Source organism: Cervus elaphus, chromosome 31 (assembly GCF_910594005.1).
Source record: "Cervus elaphus chromosome 31, mCerEla1.1, whole genome shotgun sequence".
Lineage (NCBI taxonomy): Eukaryota > Metazoa > Chordata > Mammalia > Artiodactyla > Cervidae > Cervus > Cervus elaphus.
The window spans coordinates 43,578,231-43,603,618 of NC_057845.1; the positions used below are offsets into that span (position 1 = coordinate 43,578,231).

General features: G+C 45.9%; 2 protein-coding genes across 5 annotated transcripts in view; both read left to right on the forward strand.

The window, feature by feature from the left end:
* The window catches only part of TBC1D23 (TBC1 domain family member 23), a 57,391-nt gene extending 55,710 nt beyond the window's left edge, over positions 1–1,681 (forward strand). For both annotated transcript variants that reach the window (XM_043892706.1, XM_043892705.1), the window contains one exon: positions 34–1,681. In XM_043892706.1, the coding sequence (XP_043748641.1) occupies positions 34–115 (82 nt within the window). In that variant the 3' untranslated portion in view covers positions 116–1,681. The remainder of the gene's footprint in view (positions 1–33) is intronic.
* A 3,801-nt stretch (positions 1,682–5,482) lies between these two features.
* On the forward strand, positions 5,483–24,862 carry NIT2 (nitrilase family member 2). 3 transcript variants are annotated; one of them, XM_043892954.1, is made up of 10 exons: positions 5,483–5,597; positions 10,431–10,549; positions 12,032–12,152; positions 13,542–13,630; positions 17,779–17,872; positions 18,385–18,459; positions 19,510–19,588; positions 21,079–21,177; positions 23,980–24,035; positions 24,369–24,862. In XM_043892954.1, exons 1-10 carry the CDS (start codon positions 5,570–5,572, stop codon positions 24,458–24,460), a joined length of 852 nt encoding a protein of 283 aa, XP_043748889.1. In that variant the 5' UTR covers positions 5,483–5,569; the 3' UTR covers positions 24,461–24,862. The 3 variants fall into 3 exon arrangements, with proteins under 3 accessions (XP_043748889.1, XP_043748888.1, XP_043748890.1); XM_043892953.1 differs by lacking the exon at positions 5,483–5,597 and adding an exon at positions 6,134–6,372; XM_043892955.1 differs by lacking the exons at positions 5,483–5,597; positions 10,431–10,549 and having other exon boundaries at positions 12,041–12,171.
* Positions 24,863–25,388: the final 526 nt, after the last annotated feature.

The window sequence follows — 25,388 nt, forward strand, 5'->3', positions numbered from 1 at the left end:
CACCGTTATGAATATGTGTTTTTCCCCCCACAGGTATTTGATTCCAAATGCAGGAGATGCTACCAAAGCCATAAAACAACAGATCATGAAAGTTTTGGACGCTTTGGAAAGTTAATGTAAACGAAAATTATTTCAAAAGAAATTAAGGCAACCAAGAGAAATACGGACATATTTCCCCGACTGAATACTAATTGGAGACTTTCATTTGCTTATGGGGGTGCTTAAATAGCCAGCCTAAGAAAGTGTAAATTATTATAATCAAACTCTGGACAGTTAAATTTTTTTTTAATTTTCTTTTGCGTTTTTGGTTTTGTAAAATGATTTCTTATAAAGGTCAGTTAGCAAATGACTTTAAAGTAGCTGACCCTGTGCCCTTATAAACTAAGGGTGCAGAATGCAGTTCTGTTTTGAAGAGCTGTTTTAAGAGAACATGCATCAGTTTCAGATTTAAAAACGACCATACACATGTGTATTTGCAATGTCTTCACTGAAAATTAGAGATAGAATTCACTGAAGAGACCCCTTTAATGGCTACATTTAGTTTTACCCACTGAGCAGTATCAGAAACTAAAAAGTATTATATAGATCAATAATTAGCTTGCCGTTTCTGTTCTTAAAAAGAGTGAAATCTTTTTAATAAAATGGATGAAGATTCCAGCCAACTCAAATTCAGACCAGCTAGTAAAATGTTGAAACATCAGTTTCTGAGTCATATTTGTACCATTAGCTAATAATCTTTAACACTGAGTGCTTTAGATACTAAACTTCATCCTAATTGTATCTAAGGAGCAGTTAAAAGCATTATAATAAGTAGGTAGGCATGTTACGATTAAAATTAACACTTGGGGGACAAAATTGTATCTTTAAAAGTGTCATTGGTCTCTATTACAAGAGGAGTATTTGATTTAGGATATTTCAAAACAGGTGCTGAGCACACATGGATTTATCTTCTGTGAGATTATGTCTGTGACCACACTAATACTGACTTAAAGAAAAGCTAGATGATTGGAGATCTGTATAAACTAGTTTTTATCATCACTTCATGAAATATTTTTCTCTTGTTTTTTGTTTTCTTATTAAAGTTCTAGTGGTTTGAAATGATTTTTATTCTCTTAATATGACAAAACTGCAAGTGGTCTGCTTTATTTTGCAGCTTTCTCAGTTTAATTCATTGAGGTTTGTGTTAGACACATTTGGTGAAAGAAATCCAGGAACACATTTGGGGCCATGGAATGACTGCTTACAAAAATCTGTTTGGGAAGTAACAAATCCTCACAACCCGCCATGTCCTAAAATGTCATGGATTATCTCTAGGGGTTGATAGAAATATTCATATGTATCCTGTTTACAGCCAGTTATTTTAATTTACTTAAAGGAAATCACGTGAGTAAAAGGCAACATAGTTCAAGATATTTTATTCTCGTATCTAAATAAAAACAGTTTGAGTGGTTGAAGACATTTGCATGAAACTGCACCTGGTACAATACTTGATATTTATAACTCCCCACGACTGTTGTATTGCATTTCCCCCTTTCTTTTGGTGCCCCTTTTAGAAATGTCCTGAAGTCTCATTTTTTGCCCATTTCAGCCATGGGACTTTTTTCATAATATTAATGTAAAGATGTTTGTGTTACTCTTTATAAATTACAGTTGTAAATAAATCAGTACAATTTGCTCAAAACTTTGTGGGTTTTTGTTGTTGTTTTTGGCCATGCCAACATGCACGTTAGTATCTTAGTTCCCCAACCAGGGATAGAAGCTGTACCCGCTGCATTGGAGGCCTTGCAAGTGCAGCCCCGTAACCACTGGACCACCAGGAACGTCCTCAAAACTTTCTTCTTAATGACAGCATCTCTCTCTTTCTCCCTTTCCACCCACTTGTAAATCTCTACAGATACCACAAAATTAGGAAATTGAGGGCTATCCTTACAGTGGAATTTAAGTGTTCCAATTTCAGGTTTGAAAGTATTAGATTCTTCTTTGTGTTCATCCACATGGGGAAGAGGAAAGAGGGAGTTTAAAACTAATGACATTACATTCTACATGTAGTCAATGACTCCCTTGAACTACTCGTCTAAAATTGTTTACTCATCTGAATAGCCCAGTTATTATTCTTGAATATCAAATGAAAATACTTGTCACTGATTGTACCAGGCACTTATGTAGCTGTATCCTCTCTCCACTGGTCTGATACCCAGAGAACTAGAATTTACTCTGGAATACCCACCTCTGTGTACCCTCCAGGATTGCAGGGGTTGCAGTATTATGAGTTTGGTTCACTTCAGTTCAGTCGCTCAGTCGTGTCCAACTCTTTGTGACCCCATGAACCGCAGCTCGCCAGGCCTCCCTGTCCATCACCAACTCCCGGAGTTTACTCAAACTCATGCCCATCAAGTCAGTGATGCCATCCAACCATCTCATCCTCTGTCGTCCCCTTCTCCTGCCTCCAATCTTTCCCAGCATCAGTCTTTTCCAATGAGTCAGCTCTTTGCATCAGGTGGCCCAAGTATTGGAGTTTCAGTTTCAACATCAGTCCTTCCAGTGAACACCCAGGACTGATCTCCTTTAGGATGGACTGGTTGGACCTCCTTGCAGTCCAAGGGACTCTCAAGAGTCTTCTCCAACACCACAGTTCAAAAGCATCAATTCTGCTCTCAGCTTTCTTATAGTCCAACTCTCACATCCATATGTGACCACTGGAAAAACCATAGCCTTGACCAGACGGACCTTTGTTGACAAAGTAATGTCTCTGCTCTTTAATATGATGTCTAGGTTGGTCATAACTTTCCTTCCAAGGAGTAAATGTCTATTAATTTTTCACTGTTTCCCCATCTATTTGCCATGAAATGATGGGACTGGATGCCATGATCTTAGTTTTTTGAATGTTGACTTTTAAGCCAGCTTTTTCACTCTCCTCTTTCACTTTCATGAAGAGGCTCTTCAGTTCCTCTTCACATTCTGCCATAAGGGTGGTGTCATCTACGTATCTGAGGTTATTGATATGGAACCTCAGTAGACCATAAGAATAGCAGAATTTGGTAGCTGGTAGTTCAGCTGGTAAGGAATTCACTTGCAATCAGGAGACCCCCGTTCGATTCCTGGGTTGGGAAGTTCCCCTGGAGAAGGGATAGACTTCCCACTGCAAATATGCTTGGGCTTCCCTGGTGGCTCAGATGGTAAAGAATCTGCCTGCAATGCGGGATTCCCGGGTTCTATCCCAGGGTTGGAAAGACCCCCTGGAGGAGGGCATGGCAGCCTACTCCAGTATTCTTACCTGGAGAATCCCCATGGTCAGAGGAGCCTGGCGGGCTACAGTTCATGGGATCACAAAGAGACATGATTGAGCGATTAAACACGCAGCACATTGAGTTTAGAAGGTTATTAAAGATCTTCCTGCTGCAAAGCCAAGTCCAGTTAGTCTGTTAAAGCTTCAAAAACCCCATAGTTACTATGTGTTTTCTCTTGAGTTTTTATCATGAAAGTGTTAAAATTTAAACTTTTTAAAACATCTTAAAATAGTACCATGAACAACTTTATGACTTTCTCCTAGATTTGGTAATTATTTGGCCATATTTGACATCTCTATATAAGAACATATTTTCTTTTTTGCTGATCATTCTCAACTCAGACATTCTGCCACTTCACCCGTAAATACTTCAGCATGCATCTTCTCAGATGAAGACTGTCTGGCATTATCACAGTTTTCACACAAAAGGCATTAAAAGCATCAAATATACAGTTCATATTTAAATGTCCCTTAATTGTCCTCAAAATGTTTTTTATAGTATCCTTTTAAAAACTTAAGATACATTTCAATATAATTTGGACTATACCAGACCATCAAAAAGGGTAGCAAATTGGGCTTCTATGGTGGTTCAGTGGTGAAGAATCCACCTGCCCGTGCAGGGGACGCCCGTTCAGTCCCTGATCTGGGAAGACCCCACATGCCACGGAGCAACTGAGCTGTGCGCCGGGATTACTGAGCCCGTGCCTTAGAGCCTGGGACCTGCAGCTGCTGAAGACCCTGCACCCGAGAGCCTGTGCTCCACAACAAGAGGAGCCACGACAGTGAGCCAGCACACTGAGACAGGTGAGTAGCCCCACTCGCCGCAACCAGAGGAAAACCTGTGTGGCAACTAGGTCCAGGACAGCCGAAAATAAATTACTTAAAAATTTTTAAAGGGTAGCAAGTTTTTGTTTTATTATTTTTTGATTCCCCGAATTTGACAAACACGCAAACACAAAAATTAAAAGTCAATCCTAAGAAATGCAAATATCCTAAAACAGCATTAGTAGATTTCAGCATATTCAGTTCAGTCGCTGTGTCGTGTCCGACTCTCCGTGACCCCATGGACCGCAGCACGCCAGGCCCCCCTGTCCATCACCAACTCCTGGAGTTTACCCAAACTCGTGTCCATTGAGTCGGTGATGCCATCCAACCATCTCATCCTTTGTCGTCCCCTTCTCTTCCTGCCGTCCATCTTTCCCAGCATCAGGGTCTTTTCAAATGAGTCAGCTCTTCTCATCAGGTGGCCAGTGTATTGGAGTTTCAGCTTCAACATCAGTCCTTCCAATGAACACTCAGGACTGATCTCCTTTTAGGATGGACTGGTTGGATTTCCTTGCAGGACTGAACTGCTGTTGACAATATTCTGTCTGAACCTAGTTTTCTCTTTTCCCCTCCTCTCATCACATAGTGGAAAAGGCAATGGCAACACAGTCCAGTACTCTTGCCTGGAAAATCCCATGGATGGAGGAGCCTAGTAGGCTGCAGTCCATGGGGTCAGTAAGAGTCAGACACAACTGAGCGACTTCACTTTCACTTTTCACTTTCATGCACTGGAGAAGGAAATGGCAACCCACTCCAGTGTTCTTGCTTGGAGAATCCCAGGGACGGGGGAGTTTGGTGGGCTGCCGTCTATGGGGTCGCACAGAGTCGAACACGACTGAAGCGACTAGCAGCAGCAGCATCACATAGCAGCCTTGTACTCCAAACCCAGAGTGCCTAAATCAACTGATATAATTCTATACTCCTTTTGGGGACTTGTTAAATCCCCCAAGGCAATCTTGTTAGATAGCATCACCAACTCATTAGACATGAATTTGAATAAACTCCAGGAGAGGTAGGGGGACAGTGGAACTTGGCCTGCTGCAGTCCATGGGGTCACAGAACGACTGAGCGACCGAACAACAATCAGTATAAGGTAAGGTATCTGGCCACAGACGTGATTCAACTAGCAAGAGGTTCAATCCTTTCGCTGAGACTCGGAGAGGCCGGTTGTTAAGCAGTTACTAGCACACCACCCCGATTTAGGTTGTCCCTTGCCTTTCTGTATCTGACTACAAGGATGTTACTGAAATAGCAAGAGATTAACAGGTATTTGAGGCGCGCTGGAAAGAAGACAACCTTTGAGCCCAGTCAAAAGGCCCAGGGACGGGGCGGGGCGAGAGGCGGGGCATCGGGCGATGAAGCCCCGCCCCCGGACGCGCCGCTTGGCTCCGCCCCTCGCGGCGGCGGCGCCGGCGCCGCGGCCTTGGCGCAGAGACCTGCGCTCAGCCGGCAGTACCCATGGTGCTTCTCGGCAGAGCCATGGCCTGTAAGTAGCGCCGCGGCCCAAGCTCGGGCTGGAGTGGAGGCTTCGGGGGCGACGCCAGCGGAGCGTCTCGCCCTTCAGCCCCTCTCTCCATCTCTCGTCCCCGCCGCGCCCTTGGCCTTCTCTGCTCTGGTGTTCGTGGGGCTGTGGGCGCGGGCGGGGCGGGGAGGAGGAGGCCGCGGAGCGCAGCGCGGCGTCCGCCGGGGACCCTGGGCTTCCGAAAGGACCCGCGGGGTCGCGGGAGCGCCAGCCCCGCGCGCCGGAAGGGCCCGCGCCTTGCTCCCCGCCCCGCGGGCTCGTGTGATACGTGAGGCAGATTCCACGAGCGTTCCGGGCCAGTCCGCACTGAATTCATCGGCGCGGGAAGGGTGCTTATTTCGAATGCAAATTCCGCACCCTCCCAGCTGGTCTTTCGTATTCCCTGCCGCCACCCCCGCTCCACGACCCGAAGACTGTGCACTTTCAGTAAAGCTGTCAGTACTTAGGAAACCTCAAGTGTGAGAGCCTGTCCCGTGGGATTCTTGGAGGTTGCTGCTAGTGTTAGATTGGTTTGAACTTGGGTTTTGCAAAGGCACCAGCCCTGATTATTTGTGATTTGAGCCCTGTCAGGGGAAAATGAAGCGCCTGTTTTCTTTGATTCGGGCTTGTGTGGTAAGTGAACTCGTTAATTTGCTCCACACTGCGCCCCCCTCACAGCCACTGGGCAATGCCGCCTTCTCTGGAACAACAACAACAAAAATGGGCAGTTTATTTCTGCACCTGGACCTTGAACTTTCAGGTTAGGTATTAACATGTTTCTTGGGGGCGTCCCAGGTGGCTCAGAGGTAAAAGAATCCACCTGCCTTTGCAGGAGAGGCAGGTTTGATCCCTGGGTGGAAAAGATCCCCTGGAGAAGGAAATGGCAACTCACCTCAGTATTCTTGCCTGGGAAATCCCACGGACAGAGGAGCCTTGTGGGATACAGTCCACGGGGTCCATAGAGTCGGACACAGCTGAGTACGCTTGTGTCACGTGTTGCTTACACATCCCCACTCAGGATCAGCCCCAGGGATGAGGTTCTGGCTCTGTTCCCAAGTCTGTGCCTGATTCTTTTACATGAGGCAGTAGAGTGCTCTGGGCTTTAAAAGCCTGGAGACCTGGATTATTACAGTCTTGGCGCAGCCCATGTCAACAAGTCATTTGATCGCTTTGGACTTCAGTTTCCCGCCTTTAAAATGAACATAAACTGTTCCTACTGAGGTCTTGCGAGTCTCTCAAGGTGGTAGTGTTTGTGGGAGTGCTCATTGATTTTCATTTCAACATCCTGGAGTGCAGTGCAAGCTGGTGCCTGAATGAACCTTCAGGACTGGAGTATAGAAGTCCTTTAACACACCTCCTTCTGAGTGAGACTGTATCTTTCAGAAGAGACTAATGAACTTAAGAGCTGTGGTTCTTGGCGGGGTTGAGGGCAGCGTTGATCTGACTCCATTGAGGAGTGTTTTCAAGTTACACGACTTCCCCCACCCACCGGGAAACAAACAAGGCGCCCCTCCTGTCTGCAGTGCCGATTTTGGCTTGATTGTGGCTGTGCCAGTTACTTTTTTGACTGGTTTCTTGGACCTTTCCCTCTGCAAGCCTCTTATTTCTTCATCTACAAAATACCGCCAACGATAACCCACAGATGCTTATGTGTGTAAAAGACCTGCGCGTTCCCTATGCTGTTTCCCTGTTGGTCTCTTTGCTTAAGATGTTTTATCCTTCCCCTTGGTGAATCCTTGATTGTTAGATTACAATGAATGTTAGCATAGCCAGGGCATGAACTATGCATTGTAATCTAACAGTCAAGGATTAGTATAGTATCGTCAGGGTACTGATGACTTCCCTGTGGCTCAGACGGTAACGTATCTACTTGTAATGCAGGAGACTTGGGTTCAATCCCTGGGTGGGGAAGATCCCCTGGAGAAGGAAATGGCAACCCACTCCAGTATTGTTGCCTGGAAAATCCCACGGACAGAGGACCCTGGTGGGCTGTAGTCCATGGGTGTTGCAAAGAGATGGGCACGGCTGAGTGACTAACACTACTACTAGGGACCAGAAAGTGAAAAGTGTGTTCATTTTGCTGTTGAGATGAAGTGACTGGGATCCCGTCCTCTGCCTCAAGGAACTCTGCTGTGGTGGAACTGTCCTGCCCTGGCCCCTCTGTGGAGTGGGTGTTTTGCACGATGGCGGCCAGTCCCCACCCTGGTCCTGGACAGCTGCCTTCCCAGTGGGAGCGGGGAGGGGAAGCCATCAGAGAGCCGTGGAGGATCTCAGCTGACCCTCCCGCAGAAGCAGAGACAAAGCCCCACCTCTCAGTTACAGTGGGGACGTCATGGGGTCTGTGATGTTCTGGTGACAGCTTGGGCTGTTTGCCCCAAAGTAATCAGTCCAGCTTTTGTTTCCTGTTTTGTTTTCATCCATTCTTTGAAACTATTTGACAAGCTGCGTTCCAGGTTCAGTTTGGTTCTTCTCATTGTATTTAGGAGAAACCAAGGAATGGACATCAAGGCTGTATATTGTCACCCTGCTTATTTAACTTTTATGCAGAGTACATCATGCAAAATGCCAGGCTGGATGAAGCAGAAACCCGGAATCAAGATTGCTGGGAGAAGTATCAATAACCTCAGATATGCAGATGATACCACCCTTATGGCAAAAAGCCAAGAGAAACTAAAGAGCCTGTTGATGAAGGTGAAAGAGGAGAGTGAAAAAGCTGATTTAAAACTCAACATTCAAAAAACTACAATCATGGCATCCCAGTCCCATCACTTCATGGCAAGTAGATGGGGAAACAATGGAAACAGTGGCAGACTTTATTTTCTTGGGCTGCAAAAGCACCACAGACGGTGACTGCAGCCATAAAATTAAAAGATACTTGCTTCTTGGAAAAAAAGGTATGACAAACTTAGCATATTAAAAAACAGAGACATTACTTTGTCAACAAACATCCAAATAGTGAGAGTTATGGTTTTTCCAGTAGTCATGTATGGATTTGATAGTTGGACCATAAAGAAGGCTGAGTGCCTAAGAATTGATGCTTTTGAACTGTGGTTTTGGAGAAGACTCTTGAGAGTCCTGTGGTCTGCAAGGAGATCCAACCAGTCCATTCTAAAGGAAATCAGTTCTGAATATTCATTGGAAGGACTGATGCTGAGGCTGAAGCTCCAATACTTTGGCCACCTGATGTGAAGAGCTGACTCACTGGAAAAGACCCTGGTGCTGGGAAAGTGAAGGCAGGAGAAGGGAACGACAGAGGATGAGATGGCTGGATGGCATCAGCAACTTGATGGACATGAGTTTGAGCAAGCTCTGGGAGTTGGTGATAGACGGGGAGGCCTGGCGTGCTGCAGTCCATAGGGTCGCAAAGAGTCAGACACGACTGAGCGACTGAATGACAACAAGGAATGGACATTGAGTTTTCCTATTTTTAGGGTTAACCCCGAGCCAAGCAGGTCTTCATCAAAGGCCAAGGTCTGTCAGTGTTGCTTCCCTGGGGATGTTTTTACAGGTACAGGAGAGATACTCAGGGAAGTCACTAAGGGTGGGATTTTTAGACTCCACAGCAGAGTTGGGGTAGGGAAGCAAGGCCAGGCCATTACAGATAATTCTGGAAGTTTTGCAGAACTTTGTGGGTTATATCTTGGCTGGGAACCTTTAATGTAGTCTTCTATCAAGACCATGAGCAGAAACTGTCAGTAAGTGTCCAGGCAGGACTTGGAAACCACACTAGTCCCTTGAACAGGAAAAGATTTATATAGAGGACTATTAACCAGTCAAGGTGATTATTGTGCGAGCTAAGAGAGAGCTCTATGGGAAAAGCATGTGTCGGATGTGGTAACAACCTCAAGAAAGGAATAACCCCGGGGGAACCGGTGACCTTGCCCCCAGGCTGACAGCAGGTCCGCTTGCGTGATTTGTGGGACTCGGTCTCCCATGAAAATGTGGAGCCCCTAGTTCAGACAGCACGAAGTGCTGTTTGGTTTTCCTTCCACGGTGTTTCAGTCTTTCATGGTGCTTTTCGTTTGCTACTTAATGGTGTGCTCCTCTGGGCACCGGGAGATTCACGGGGGGCGGGCAAGCCCTCCCAGGGTCCCCCTCTGTGGCACGTGTGCGGCCCACCGGCTGCCAGGCTCCCTGTCCGCCAGTGGCTGGACTGATGCACCGTGTCCCGGCTGGCGATGGGGATGCTTAGCTAGGCGTGGCGGCTTCCTCCGGGCTCACGGTGGGGCGGGGACTGCCAGAGAGGCTTCACCTGCTGGACTGAGGATGGACCAGGGCCCGGGGTCGCAGGATAAGGGATAGTTCCCTATTCAAGCCCAATCTCCTCTCTCCTTGTACGGGAGAGGCCGGCCCTGCTGGCTTCACTTCAGATTCTTGTGCCTAGAGAAGGCTTTGCTCAGGCTGTGGCTCTGTCTCAAGGTTGTCCAGCCCCAGCACTGTTGACGTTTACTGCTGCTGCTTTAGTCACTAAGTTGTATCTGACTCCTTGCAACCCCGTGGACCGTAGCCTGCCAGGCTCCTCTGTTCATGGGATTCTCCAGGCAAGAATACTGGAGTGAGCTGCCCTGCCCTCCTCCAAGGAATCTTTCCAACCCAGGGTGGATAATTCTCTGTCATCAGGGACTGTCGTATGCCTTGTGGCACATTTGGCAGTGTCCCTGACCTCTGCCCACTGGATATAGCCAGTAGCATGCCAGCAGTCGTGGCTATCAGCAGCATCTCTAGACGCTGCCGCATGTCCTGGGGGTCAGACTTACCCTCCTTTGAGAACTGCTGTCAGATCTCCTGACCGCTCTTCTCTTCTATCTTCCTCCTCAGCTTTCCGCTTGGCCCTCATCCAGCTTCAGGTGTCTTCCATCAAGTCAGAGAACCTCACTCGAGCCTGTGGCCTCATCCGGGAGGCATCGAAGCAAGGAGCCCAGATAGTCTCCCTGCCTGTAAGTCTGGGGTGGCCACCCCTTTCTGAGCACTGTCGTCCCAGTACTGTGGTGTCTGCTTACTCCCTTTGAACCCCAGGATGGTTCCTCGTCCATGTGGAAGATGACCTAGCAAGGGTCTTTGTGATAGGACGTGCCAGCTTGGTGACAGGTCTTTAAGTCACCTGCTCGGTTCAGAAGCCTCGGAGTCAGAGGGACTTACCTAAATCCAAAATACTCAGGGCCTCAGGTACTTATCTTCTCTGCTTGGATAATCTAGTCTTCACGAGACCAGGACACTGATTTTAGCACTGAGCTTCCAACATTTAAAAAAAAATTGTTAAAATTGTTAGGAAGCCTGTAGTTATGTAGTGAGCCAAAGGATGCTGCATTGCTTTGCTAGGTGACCTGTTTAAAACAGGATCAGCTGAAGATGGGGCCACATTTGTTTGTCAACAGGTACAGGGTCAGCCCCACGGACAGTCCCACATTGGTCAGAAGATGCACCTACCGGCCCCTTCTGCTGGCAGAGGCCTGCAGGGGTGAGCGGTGGAACTGTTCCTGACCGTCCCCGCCCTCATGGTGGGGAGGAGGCAGCCCTCTGCAAGCCCTGGAGACTCTTCAGGGCTAGCTTGTATTGATATTCTAGGCTCCGGGGGCTATTTACCAGTGAGGCCAGTGAACAGGAGTCGTCAGCAGGGGCGCTTGAGGTCTTCATGTTGCTCCAGTGGTGGGACTCACCTGTGCTTGTATCCAGTCATGGCCTCTTGCTGGTTTAGGTTGCTGGGGGTCAGAGCCTAAAAGCCAGAAGTGAAAGCACTTGAATTCTGCATGTGTCCCCCTGGACCTAACGGGTCTTCTACAAGCTGGTGATCCTCGGCCTTGAGTTTCCTAGCACAGACAAGCAGTCTCTGTGAATGTAAATGAATGAACTGGAGGTGAAATTCCATGAGTTTTCTTTTATCGCAGAGCTGTTGAGACACATTCAGGGGAGTGAGAGAGTTTGCAGGATCAGAATGATGGCGCTGGAAGGGAGCTTAGAAACATCCCCTCGTGTCCCCCATATACACGAGGAAATGTCTTAACCTCGGTGGGTTTCACAGCGTCTGTATTTTTAAAAAAACACAGGCTTTATTGCTTTACGTAGTTAATAATAGTTTTGAGACTCAGCATTCATCTTAACACCTCCAATCCTGCGAGTAAGCCCGGTGGTCGTGGGTCCTGGGTGCCCGATGCTGGGGAGGCATGGTTCTGTGGATTCAGGGAGAGACACGCGAAGCTTTTTGCCAAGGTGACAGCTTCCGGTTGAGCACAGACTCCAGCCCCATCTGAGCCTGGGGCCGAGTCCTGTCTGTGGCCACGGGCTCTTCAGCCTAAGGTGTCTGTGTTTTTCTTATCAGTGGTATTTTTTTACCTCTTTGAGAACTATGTCTTTTTACAGCAGAACTTTAAAATAAGTTTGTTTCCCCCCGCCCCCTTTTTTCTCTTCCAATATTATTCTAGGAATGCTTTAATTCTCCATATGGCACAAAATATTTTCCTGAATATGCAGAGAAAATTCCTGGTGACTCCACACAGAAGCTTTCTGAAGTGGCAAAGGAGTGCAGCATGTATGTCATTGGAGGTAACTTCCTACCTTCAAGGTATAATGGGCTAAAAAACATCTGAGAAACTATTGTCACATTTGAACCATGGAATACAAATTAGCCATTGAACACAATGAGGTAGATCTGTCTATGTAGGATTGTGGAGGGATCTTCAAGACATACTTTGGTGGAAAACGAGCAAGTTTGGTATGAAATGAACAGGTCCTTCCCTATAGATTAATGATCCACATAAAAGGCTGTGTATTTTTATATGTATTTATGTATTAAAGCATAGTGAATATTGTACAAGGACACACACCAAACGGCTGAAAATATTCTCTGGGGGTACAAGGGCAGGTGGAAATGTGGAAAGAAAAACTGTATCTGAAAGTCTTTAATACAGTGTTAAGAATTTCTTTTTATTTCCCCCATAAAGAGACCACTGACATCGAAGGTAGCTTAGAGTTTTAGGCTTAGTGAAGTAAGTCAGAGAAAGACAAATTCTGTATGCTATCATTTACATGTGAGATTTAAGACAAGAAAACAAATGAATGTATGTAATAAAACAGAGACAGACTCACAGAACAAACTAGTGGCTACCTGTGGGGAGAGGGAAAAGGGGAGGGGGAGTTAGGGATGGGATGAGATTGAAACAGCTATGTATAAAATAAATACGTAACAAGAATATATTGTGCAACACTTAGAAATAAAACCACCGTTTTGTAATAATTTTAAATGGAGTGCAATTAAAAAATTGAATCATTATGTTGTATGCCTGAAACTAGTGTAATATTGTAAATCAACTATAATTTTTAAGAAGTAGCTTTATTTATGTGGCTTGTTTAAATAAAAATGTTCTATTTGTTTACATAAAAATACAGTAAAACTCTGTTCAATACAGTAAACAAAATTATTTCTGTATTCTGACAGAGTGAGAATTAGACATAAATAAGGGGTAGAGAAAAGAGGACAGAGCAAGCAGAGATGGAACGACAGGCACCATGTTTAGTGACGGAAACACTGGCATCCCTTCCCACGTTAAGGCCTTCTTGGATACAGTTACGTTGCAGGACCTGGTGGATTTAAGTTGAGCAACTGTGAGCTCCCTGTGTTGCACTAATGCTTCAGATTAAGTGTTCTTCAAGAGCAAAGCTGAACTGAGGAATAGTTTGATTAGTTTTAAAACCTTTCTTTGGCCTCTGACTTAATTACATTTCACCCACACTCTGAAGTTGGTCTCTGAAAAATGGTACTCAAGAAGAAAAAAATCATGATTAAATAACCCCTAGAAGACAGTAAACTTTATTGCTGGACCCAAGAAGAGAGTAAACTTTAACAAGGCTCTGTCCTGTTATGAAAGGGTGCTTCATTCAGAATGTTTTCTGTGTCTCTCTGCGTCTCTTTCTGTGTTTCTTTCTCAACAAAAGGGTCCATTCCTGAAGAGGATGCTGGGAGACTGTATAACACCTGTGCCGTGTTCGGGCCTGACGGAGCTTTGCTGGCGAGGCACAGGAAGGTAGGTAGGGGGTATGCAGGTCTCACTGCCGCTCGAGAATCCGCGCTGAGGTTCCCAGGACCCGCCCCGTGGTACACCCATCAGACGCTGGATGAGTTGGCACAGGTGGTTATACGTGGCTGTTGGCCTGCTGATATAAACTGTAGACTCAGCCTGTCAATTTTGTTCAAGGAAACACCTACAGGAATTTTGATTAGGATGGTGTTAAACATATAGTGATCACTTAGGGGAGAGTTGACATCTTTGCAGTGCTAATGCATGCATATACACTTAGGATTGTTAAGTCTTCTTGGTAAATTGATCCTCTTCTCATCATGATATGTCCTTTTTTTCTGGTATACTGTTTGCCTTGACGTTTATCTCTGATATCAGTAAAGCCACTGTAGCCTTCTAATTACTGTTTGTATGGTACATCTTTTTCTAATCTATTTTCAATCTAGATGTCTCTTTACATCTAAATGCTTCTCTTGCAGACAGCATGTAGTTGGGTCTTTTTTCATTCTGACAACCTTTGCCTTTTAACTGGAGTGGTCACTCTATATTTAATGTAATTATTGATATGATTGGATTTTAAGCATGTAGACATTTAATTACTGTTTCCCTTTGTTCCTCTTTCCTGCATTGTATTGAGTTGAGTAGTAGTTTGCTTTTTTTTTCCCCTAAGTTGTTGCCCTAGGGATTACAGTATACACAGTTTATCTTGTCATAGGTTTCTTAGTTAATAATCTGCTTCTTCATGTGAAATTTATGAACCTTGCAATTATATTGGTCCATTCTTCATGCTGTGGTTGTCATACATATTGCCTCTATATACATTATAAATCCCACAAAATACTAATTTTTAATTTCAATAGTCATTTGTATTTTAAAGAAATTAAGAGAAATATTTCATGTTTACCCCACTGTTTACCATATCTGGTATTTTTCTTTTCTTCCTGAAGATCTTAGTTCCGTCTGGTATGTTTACCTTCAAACAAAAAGACCTTTAGCATTTTGAAGTGAGCATCTGCTAGGTATGAATTCTCTCAGTTTTATTTATGAATATATCTTCACTTTGCCATTTTTTAAAAGATATTTTTTATGTGGGCTGTTTTTAAAATCTTCCTGAATTTATTGCAGTATAGCTTCTGTTGCTTATGTTTTGGTCTTTTGGCCAAAAGGCATGTGGGGTTTTAGCTCCCTGACCAGGGGTCGAACCCCCACCCCGCTGCAGTGGAAGGTGAAGTCTTAGCCACTGGACCTCCAGGGAGTCTCTGCCTTCATTCTTAAAAGATGTTTTTGGTGGAATAGAATTCTGGGTTGACAGTTTTCTTTTTTCCCTCAGATGTTTGAGAGACATTATTCATTATTCAGTTATCTTCTAGCCTCTTTTTTTCCCCCTGATACAAAGTTAGGAGGGCTTCCCAGGTGGCTCAGTGGGTAAAAGAATCTGCCTGCCAATGAGGAAGATGTTGGTTCGATCTCTGGGTTGGGAAGATCCCCCAGAGGAGGGTATGGTGACCCACTTCAGTATTCTTGCCTGGAGAATCCCATGGACAGAGGAGCCTGGTGGGCTACAGTCCATGGGGTTGCAGAGTCAGATATGCCTGAAGCAACTGAGCATGCACACACGTGTGAAGTCAGTGGTGATTTGTATTCTTCTCCTGCATGTAATTCCTGTTTTTTTCTACCTGCCTTCAAGGTCTTTTCATAATCTTTAGTTCTCAGTATTTTGATTCTTATATTCCTGATACAAGTTTTTTTTTTTTTTGTATCCATCCTGCTTTGTGTTTCTTTAATGTGTAAATTTAGTTTCTCACTATATTTGGGAAACTTGGGAGCATTAAATATAGAGTGACCACTCCAGTTAAAAGGCAGAGATTGTTAGAATGAAATATTCAATAAATATTAAATATTTTTCTGTCCCATTCTCAGATTCTTATGGGACTCCAATTTTGATACTGGTCACCAAGGCTGTGGTTTTCTATTTTTGTTTTGCAGCACTTTGTCTTCTTCAGATTGCATGTTTTCCATTGATCTTTCATGTTCACTGAGTCTTCTTTAATCTCCCCTCTCCTGTAATCCAGTGAAATTTTTTTAAATGTCAGATGTTGAATTTTTCATTTCTCATATTTTTATTTCATTCTCTTTTTTACAGCTTTTATTCTCTCCTGCGTTTCCTCTTTGTTTATTTGTTAAGAGCATCTGTTTCTTTATTTTCTTGAGGTTAGTTTCAGTGGCTGCTTTATGGTCTTTGGTAGTGATCACATCTGGGTCTTACTGGGTCTGTTCCATTGCTGCCTTTTCTCCACGAGTTTGGGTCATACCTCTGTGTGTCCAATTTTTTGGGTTGTATATTGGATTATATGTTGTTGAGACTCTAACTTCTATTGCGTTCGCCCGAAAAGTGTTGAGTTTTTTATTTGAGCAGGTGGGGAGTTGGGGCGTACTCACAGACCAAACTCTTCCTCGGTGAGGTGGGTGGCAGCCACAGCTGCTCTGCCTGTTGTCAAGTTTAGCTCTAGCTGGGCTCAGAGTCTGGCCCAGACACCTTTAGTGCGTTGGTTAGTCAGAGATTTGGACAGGTTTTATATGTAAAATTTAGGGCTCTTCTTTTGCTTTCTCCTTTTAAGTATTTCCCCCTCACTTTCCAGCTGCTGTGAAGCTCTGTCCTCTGATTCCTTGGCTGGTGTGTTGGTGGGTCGTTGAGACCACCACTCCCGGCAACAGCTGGGGCCTTGCTTCCAAATAAAAGTTGTAAACAAGTGGGAAACTGACCCAACACTAGATCCTGTCTTCCAGAAGTCGACTTCTCTCTAATTTTTGCCTGATTTTGATTATTGCCAAGTGCTTCTAAGTAGTGGTATTTTTGTTTTGTTTTGTCCAGAGTTCAGGGTTACCTGTGAGAAAGCTGGTCTTACAGGAGCCGCTCTGTCATGACGGGAACCAGACCCAGCGTTGGGCTATGAGGATTGAGTTTTCCAGTCCATGAATATGTTTCTCTTTCCATTTTCTTAGGCTTTCTTTAATTTCTCTCAAAGTTTTTTAAATAGTTTTTTGGATATAGTCTTCTATCATTTACTAGATTTATTCCTAAATGGTATTTCTGATGTCCTTTCATTTTCTGATTCTTACTAGTATATAGACATACAGCAAATTTTTAAAATATTGACCTTGTATATAATACCCTTGCTTAAACTCATTCATTCTAATAATTCACCTGTGTATGTCCTTTGACATTCCTTAGGTACACAATTATTATCTGAGAATAATGGCTTTTAATTTTTTCTTTCTAATCTTTATCCTTTTTATCCTTTTCCTTCGCCTTGTTGCTTTGGTTAGGACCTCTGATCCAGTGTCAAATAGCAGGTGTACTTACCTTGTTCCTGGTCTCAACAGGAGAAGGGTTTTAATGTTTCACCTTTACATAGGTTTCTTTAGATTTTTTTTTTTTTTGCAGATTCTCTTTATCAGATTAAAGGGGTTCCCATCCTAGAAGAGTTTTTCTTTTTTATTTTTTAAATAAGAATGTTGTTCAGTGACTCAGTCATGTCCAACTCTGCGACCCCATGGACTGCAGCATGCCCAGCTTGAATAAGAATGGATGTAGAAATTTACCAAATGCTCGTTATACACCTCAGGATGATCATGTGACTTTTCTTCTTTATTATTTTCGTGTGGTAAATCCCTTTGATTTTTCAAATGTTAAATCACATTTGCTTCTTTGAATAAATCCAATTTGGAAGTTAGACTTTTTAATATATTGCTGCATTGGGTTTGGAAAACTGCCTATTTTTGATCACTCGCCCACTCTCCTTGCCAGTGTGTCAGTTTAATTCTGATTCCGAGAAGTCTTCATTTAGCATTTATATTGACTTAAAAAAGCATCATATTAATTGCTTTCCATAAGAAATCTAGACGGTGATTTGCACACCACCAAGGGAAGAAGGATCAAACAACCTACAGCGTGACTTTTCCAGTTCCCTGTGTTAGAAGTCGTTTTCATAGGATGTCAGTCAGCTTGTGGGGTGGGCTGTGGGCAGGTTGGGGCTGCCCTTTGCACAGCTGATCTTAGAACACCCCCATGGCTGGCCATGGAAAGGTGTTTGCTGTTACTGCCATGAGCCCTGCCGGAAAGGGGGTAACCGAATCCTGTATTTGTGTCGCAGCTGCATCTGTTTGACATCAATGTTCCTGGGAAAATCACGTTTCAAGAATCAGAAACCTTGAGTCCTGGTGACAGTTTCTCTGTCTTTGACACTCGTACGTACCAGATAAATTCTCCTCTTTCAGCAGGACCAGTAGACCAGGATCAGGCAGTCCTTTGTTTCTCATTATGTTGCTTCCCAACTTCTTTACAGAGACCTGACTGCAAGGCCAGGGGGGAGAAGGGCAGAGAATGGTGCGAGATCTAGAAGGCGGGGGATTTAATGGAGAACTAAGGGTTTGACATGATTGTGCTTTCCCACTGGTCACAGCCTTTATTAGTGTGATAGCTTCCGGCCTGTACCTGTTAGGCCATGACTGAACCCCTCCCACTTAGATAAGAAACATTTATTAATAATTAGAGTGAATTTCTCATTTCTGCTCTACTGACGTAAATGATGTTCTCAGGAGGCAGAATCCGTGCAGGAGCAAACTTGCACGTTCTCTCCGTCCACGGGCCCTGCATGCATGTACTCCTGCCGGTGTTCTGTGACCATGGGATCTTGGAGACTTTCCCTGGCCGCACCTGCTTCAGATTTAACTTTGTACATTTTCTGTTTGGAGAACAGCTTACTGCAGGGTGGGCCTGGGCATCTGCTACGACATCCGCTTCGCAGAGCTGGCGCAGATCTACGCACAGAGAGGTGAGGCTGCCTTGGGCTAGGTCATGTAGGTGCTCGGAGATTGGTTGGCTCTGGGCTTTGTGGGTGGAGGGAGTCCTTGGTCAGAAAACGGAGGAGGTCTTAATCTCCACGTCTGTGTGAGTTCTCAGACTGCTTCTGCGAATGGGCAGTGTGGCTTTCCGGAGGTTGTGGTTTAACACACCACACAGCTAAGGCAGGAGCCACGTTCCTAAACCAAACGTCTGCTCCGCCATCAGAGCCCTTCCTGCCGTGTCTGGAGAGGCATTGGGCCCAGCAGTAGGTCTGCCTGCACATGGCTTTCACCACTCGCTCGCCCTCGACGTTGGGAACAGCAAAAAGGTAGTCAGTGCCACTTCGGTCCAGAGGATCATCCTGCTGACTTGGAGAAGCACAGGAGAAGTCCTGGGTTTTGCTTCCAGCTCTGCCCCTTAATTGGCACAGTGCTTTGGGTAAATTAATCTCTGGAGAACTGTGGGTCTCCGTTTTCTCATAGGAAAGATGTGAGGATTACAGACAGAGAACTTCCGAAGCTCCTCATACGATACTCAACAGTACTAGCATCCTTACTAGATGCCAGAGGCACTCTGACCCTAGTTCATGTGTCACTGTAAAGTGAAGTGGGTGCAGACGGTTTGACACCTGCTCGGCAGAAGGCGGCGGGGCAAGGGCTCCAGGCTGGCTGTCTCGGTGGAGTCTTAGCTGTGAGAAGTAGAGCAATTAGTCTTCTCATTTCAGCTGATGAACGTCACAAAACATGGTCCATGACCCTAGGAGCCGTCCACACGGTGCTGAGAAAAGTCTGAATGACAGATTCTCCACGTTTTTCAAGCAAAGTCACCTTTGGTTGAAAAGTGGTTGTCAGGACCACTGTACTTGTGTGTATGTGTTGTGTGTGTGTCTCTAGAGAAATTCAGAGCCATGCATAACACTGCTGAATCTGTTCACATTGGGGGAGTTTGAGTTTGGTCCCACTAGGCAAGGAGCAGAGGGAGGGCTAATGTCTTTGGGTGTCCACCTGCATCCGTCTTCTTTGGCCTTTCTCGCCCCAAGGCTGCCAGCTGCTGGTGTATCCTGGAGCTTTTAATCTGACCACCGGGCCAGCCCACTGGGAGTTGCTTCAGCGAGGCCGGTAAGAAAGCATCTCAGTGTTTCTCTGCGAAAATGTTTGCGGTTAGGTGGAAGCATCAGCCTTCCCCGTACGGAATGCTGTCTCTGACTCGGGCCGCCCTGGCCCCCAGAGGCAGCTCCCAAAGGCGACTCTTCGTCTTCCCGTCCGAGGGGAGGGCGTCTGCTGTGGGCTCCTCCGCAGAAGCCACAGCACCAGCCTTGTGTATTCTGAGGACTGACGTCTGCATTTCCAGCAGCGTTCACTGCATCAAGCGGGCAGTGATTTGGTTTTCCTGTGTTCAGATACGGATTTGTGTCTCTGATAGAGTTGCCAGCAGGTTTTACCGAGAATTGGAGACCCACGGAGTGTACACGGCTGGAGCCAGGGCAAAGGCAGGGGTCCTTTAGTCCCACAGCCTGAGGGGGAGGCCTGCGGTCACACTCAGCATCCCTGTGCTGTGACGGGGTGCTTGTGCTACCCCGTCCTCCATGGTTTCCTGCCAGCCTTGGTACTCTGCCAAGATGCGTGTGATAGGTTCTTGTCCTTCTAGCCTCTGAGTCCTGAGCGCTGCGTGGCTGTGCTGTGCGTGGCACAGATCCTGTTTCCTTAGTCGCCCTAGGAGTGGCAAAGGGCAGATGGCAGAGGTGGGTGTAACACAGAAGGGGACAGGAATGTGACTGTGAGGTGCTCTGCAAACCGTGACATGCTGCTCAGAGATGATGGGTTGTTCATGAAAAGATTTCTTTAATTGAGGTATTATATACTTACACAAAAGTGTACTAGTTTAGGTTTACAGATCAGTGAATTTTTACATATGGATTCCCCTGTGATCAGGATCAAATCTAGAACATTTCTAGCCCCTTGGAGCGCTCCCCTTTTCCCAGTCAGTACTCTCCTCTCTCTGCCCAGGGGTGGCCACGAGGCTCACATCTGGAGATGACAGTGGTTTTTATTGGAAGGGGATGTAGAAGTGTTTGGCTGGTTGCATGATGGAAGGTGGTAGGGGTATGTGATCCCGTGAGTATTAATAAATGCTGCTTTGTTGAAAGCAGGAAAAGCTGGAGAGAGCCGGGAATGACCTGGTATGAATCTGTCGGTTGAGCCCAGAGGGCTGTGGGTCAGGTGGCCTGGTGTAGCCGCGCTACCATCTGGAATTCTTGCCTAATTTGAGGTGATGGGACTGCCCCATTGGCGTGGAAGGGCCCTGCAACCCTGCCCGGGGTATTGTCCCAGCGAGGCCAGGCCGTTCTCTCTGGTCACCTGGATTGCCCTGGTCAGAAATGGCTCCAGACCCTGGCAGAAGTCCCGTGCTGGGCAGAATGGCCCCAGTTGAGAACTAGCTTGTGCAGTAAGGTCTTTTTTGAAGAAAGGGTTCTGTGGCTTTGAATGTTTCTTCCATGTCCGAGCCAGCCTGTCCTGCGCTAGTTTTTGAAAGAAGTGTCCGGACACTCGGGATAAAAGTGTCTCAGATCTGTTCTCTGTGGTTTGCCTCTTTTCTGTCATTACTGCAGGGCTGTTGATAACCAGGTGTACGTGGCCACGGCATCTCCTGCCCGGGACGAGAAAGCCTCCTACGTTGCCTGGGGGCACAGCACGGTGGTGAGTCCTTGGTGAGTTGGCTCTGCAGGGACGGGCCCGTGGAGGAGAGAGGTGGTGCTCGGGCAGGGGGGCGTCTGGTTCCGGAGTGACCCCGCGCCTCCCTCCGCTCCCGTCTCCCCACAGGCCTGCCCGGGCACTAGCTCGCTCTGTGCGAGGAGCTTCCCCTTGAAAACCGTGCGCGAGGGAAGTGGCCCAGCTCTCCTGACTGAGTGCTCGGCCTCAGCCCTGTTCTGAGTTTCTGAGTGACGTTCACTGTCAACCAAACTTGGAAATGAGGCAGAAGTCACGGGTGGGTGGTTTTTTTAGTAAAAGAGGCTCCCAAACTCTTGGCTTTGGGTTAAAATTTAGACCGGGTCACTGGGCCTAGGGCTGGAGTGAGTTGCGGATTTTGCTCCCTGCATAATAACGCATAGAGGAGAGTGGAGGACGGGTTGGATTAAGAGGAACGGTGAACTTGTGCGCTGACAGAGGGTAAAGCATTTTGTCACTTAGGGAAATCAGCACGGAAGTCTGCCCAGATACACACAGCCGTGTGGTGACAGACGTGTCTCACCGGCATTGGTGCAGCTTACATGGTACTTTCACACACATTATCTCAATTTGAGCTCTCAGGGACTCATCTTTATTTAGCCCAGTTAATAGATGGTAGACTTGAAGTTCACAGGATGAAGTGGCTAGAATTGGTGTTTGGAGCCAAGACTTTTGAATTCAGAACTTAGATTTATTCCACACTACTTCTCAGTATGTCTGTATGATTACAGGCACACACACACAGATATGTATTTCTAAAATTTCAGGATAAACGTATCAGTAACAAGGCTGCAAAGGCTTACACGTCACTGTGGGGTTCCCAGAGTTTCTCTCTTCTGACTTTGTAGGACTCACAGTTGAATGTGTGTGGTGGGGAAGGCCTTGAGAGATAGGGCCAGTGGGAGAGTCTCGTGAGCCTCCTGCACGTTAGGATCTGGGGTGCATTGGAAGGCTGCAAGGATCGAGTTGGCTTCAGAATTTTCTTAAACTTGTCGTGGGTTCCTCTGCAGACATTAGTGATCGGCTTACTGACCTTGTGGGCAGCTCTGCTTCCCAGCTGGTTCTCCTGGTGAACCCTTACTCATCAGGCTGGCTGCTTTTGACACAATTGGTTACATAAGATTTGCCCATATTTCTTCATTTGCAGAATCTCCCCGATTTGGTTGGGAGCTGTGTGGCTTATTTGTCATTGTGATAGGTGCCTAGGGTTAATGTAGAGATCTTTGCGTGCCAGGGCAAATGGGGAAAAAAATAGAAGAAAGAGACTAGAAAAGGATTCAGGTAAGCGGCATGAATGATGATGCCTGTAGCTTATTGTGCCAAAAATCTGTGGCCCTCGATGGAACCACTTATTATATCAGGTTGTTTGTTGTATCAGATCATTTTGTTTTGTGCTTTGGATAAACTTCACAGACAGTGTTTTTTTAAATGAATGATTAAGTTTTGGCTGTGCTGGGTCTTCGTTGCTGCTTGCAGGCTTTCTCTAGTTGTGGCAAGTGGGGGCTGCTACATGTTGTGGAGCACAGGCTTAGTTGCCCAGAGGCAGGTGGGGTCTTCCTGGACCAGGGATTGCACCCGTGTTCCCTGCGTTGGCAGGCAGCTTCTTAACCGGTGGACCATCAGGGAAGTCCCCACAGCTCTGTTTTTGAAGGTCTGTTTTGGGCCAAGAGACTCAGCATTGGAAATAGTTTTCCAAATCAGGTTCTCCTCAGATTTTGTGGAGTGTTGTTGGTTCCAATGTGGGCATGGTTCTGCCACTTCTACTCAGGCCTCATAGGCCGAAATCTTTCCCTCCAAACGCAAAAGCCGTTAGCATAGGGATCCAAGGATCACAGACACGAGGCCAGAGATCCAGGCAGACCCACGCCTTCCCTCTCCATCCCCAGGGTTATGTAGCAGCCTTGGGAGGTGTGAGGAAACAGCTACACTGCCCTTGGAGAGGGGTCTTGAATGTTCTCACGACAGGGTGGAAGTAATAAATAATCTATAGTAGGAAGAGGAAAGTTTTATTCAAGCCAAACTGAGGACTGTAGCCTAAGAGACAGCTTCTCAGATAGCTATGAGGAATTGTTCTGAAGAAGCATTGTTTGCAGCAGTTTTATATCTTATCACGGCAAGGAACATCAAACACAACAGGCACATTCCTTCAAGATTAAAAAAAAAAATTATTTTCTCACTAAGTTCTCACAGAGTTCGTATTTCCACTTTATAGATTAGGAAGTTAGAGATTCCACATGGCTTGCCAGAATACCACACAGGTACTTAAGTGGTTCAGTTCAGTTCAGTCGTTCAGTCGTGTCTGACTCTTTGCAACCCCATGAATCGCAGCACGCCAGGCCTCCCTGTCCATCACCAACTCCCAGAGTTTACTCAAACTCATGTCCATCGAGTCAGTGATGCCATCCAGCCATCTCATCCTCTGTCATCCCCTTCTCCTCCTGCCCCCAATCCCTCCCAGCATCAGGGTCTTTTCCAATGAGTCAACTCTTCGCATGAGGTGGCCAAAGTACTGGAGTTTAAGCTTCAGCATCAGTCCTTCCAATGAACACCCAGGACTGATCTCCTTTAGGATGGACTGGTTGGATCTCCTTGCAGTCCAAGGGACTCTGAAGAGTCTTCTCCAGCACCACAGTTCAGAAGCATCACAGGAATTTATGCCCATATTTTCTTGTTTTAAATCTCAGATTCCTTCCTCTCTGCCCTGTGAGATAGGGAGGAAAAAGAGATAGTAAATAACAGCAAACATCAGGGAACTGACTCATTGTCCCCTGGATGTTTTTCAGGGGGGAGGTCCTCGCCAAAGCTGGCACTGAAGAAACGATCGTGTATGCAGATATAGGTAAGGTTCACTCTGGCCCAGTTTAGGTGTCTGGTGTCCGGGCTGCCCCGAGGCCAGGTTCTCCAGCTGTAGAACTCCGGGAGGGCCTCCTTTATGCCCTGCCCTCCTCGTTTATCCTTGGTTCTCTGGCTAAGCCCTGGGCTCTGTCTCAGCCTGAGTTTTCTTGGTTTGGTTTGAAATGACACCAGGGGCAGTGCCAGGCTGAATGTGCCTCCAGACAAGGCCCATGAGTAAGTTGCTGGCTCTGGTTGTTTCTGTACTGTTTGGGGAAGAATTTCCTGTTAGCGGGTAAGGAATCACATCTACTAATAGTGCACTTTTCTGTTTTTGCAGACCTGAAGAAGTTGGCTGAAATACGCCAGCAAATCCCCATTTTTAGCCAGAAGCGATCAGACCTCTATGCAGTGGAGGCCAAAAAATCCTGATGTTTCCAGCATGTCATGAAACAGGAAGATATGTTTCTACATGATAATCAACAATCTTATGAATTCTTCAGTGGAATTTTTTTTTTTTTTTTTTAATATTTTTAACCTTTTCCCTTCCTGGAAAGGGAAGCTCTGTTGGGATGCTGGAGCTGATGCTGGTATTCTCCCCACCGTATGAAACCGTCAGAAAGGACTCAGGCTGGCATTGGAGAGCAGGAGGAGGAGGGAGGGGGCGGCTCTAAATCTTCCATATTCAAGTTGTCTCAAGCAGTTATTGAAATATCAGATCCTGGTATCCTTGATGGTTGATCCACCTGATACCAGTGTATTTTTGTGGTGAACCTCTTATCTGATTGCTGGAGTTGGAATATATTATGCAGAAACCTTGGTCTTTGAGCAGTATCTTAATGTTACATTTTGGTCTGTGAGTGGTCTTTGAGCAGTATCTTTTTTTTTTTTTTTTTTTTTTGAGCAGTATCTTAATGTTACATTTTGGTCTGTGAATAATTGTGGGGTGGATCCTTGATGTTTGCTAGAGGAGATGGCAGCCCCGCCCTCCCTGGCACCCTTAGGGCTCTTCAAATTCAGGGAGGAGCTAAGGATTTAAGACCCACCCCCGCTAGTTTTAAGGGAAATGTTTCAATAATGAGCCCCCTGGCAGTGGCATAATTTGGTCAAGGCAACTGAAGTTGTGAGCTGCAAGATTCTCTTAATATGGTTGAATGTCTGAAAGTCTCTTTTTTTCCCTTCTCCTTAGTAACACTTTCAGCTTGATAAAGTCAAATTTTTAGCCTAGTGGTTTTCAGAATCCTTCTACACAATTAAAATTGAAGAATTCCATTGAGCTTTTCTTTATGTGTATTATAGCTAGTGATGGGTTGATAGATCCTTAACGACCAGCAGTCTGAGAAAGTCGATTCTGTGGAAG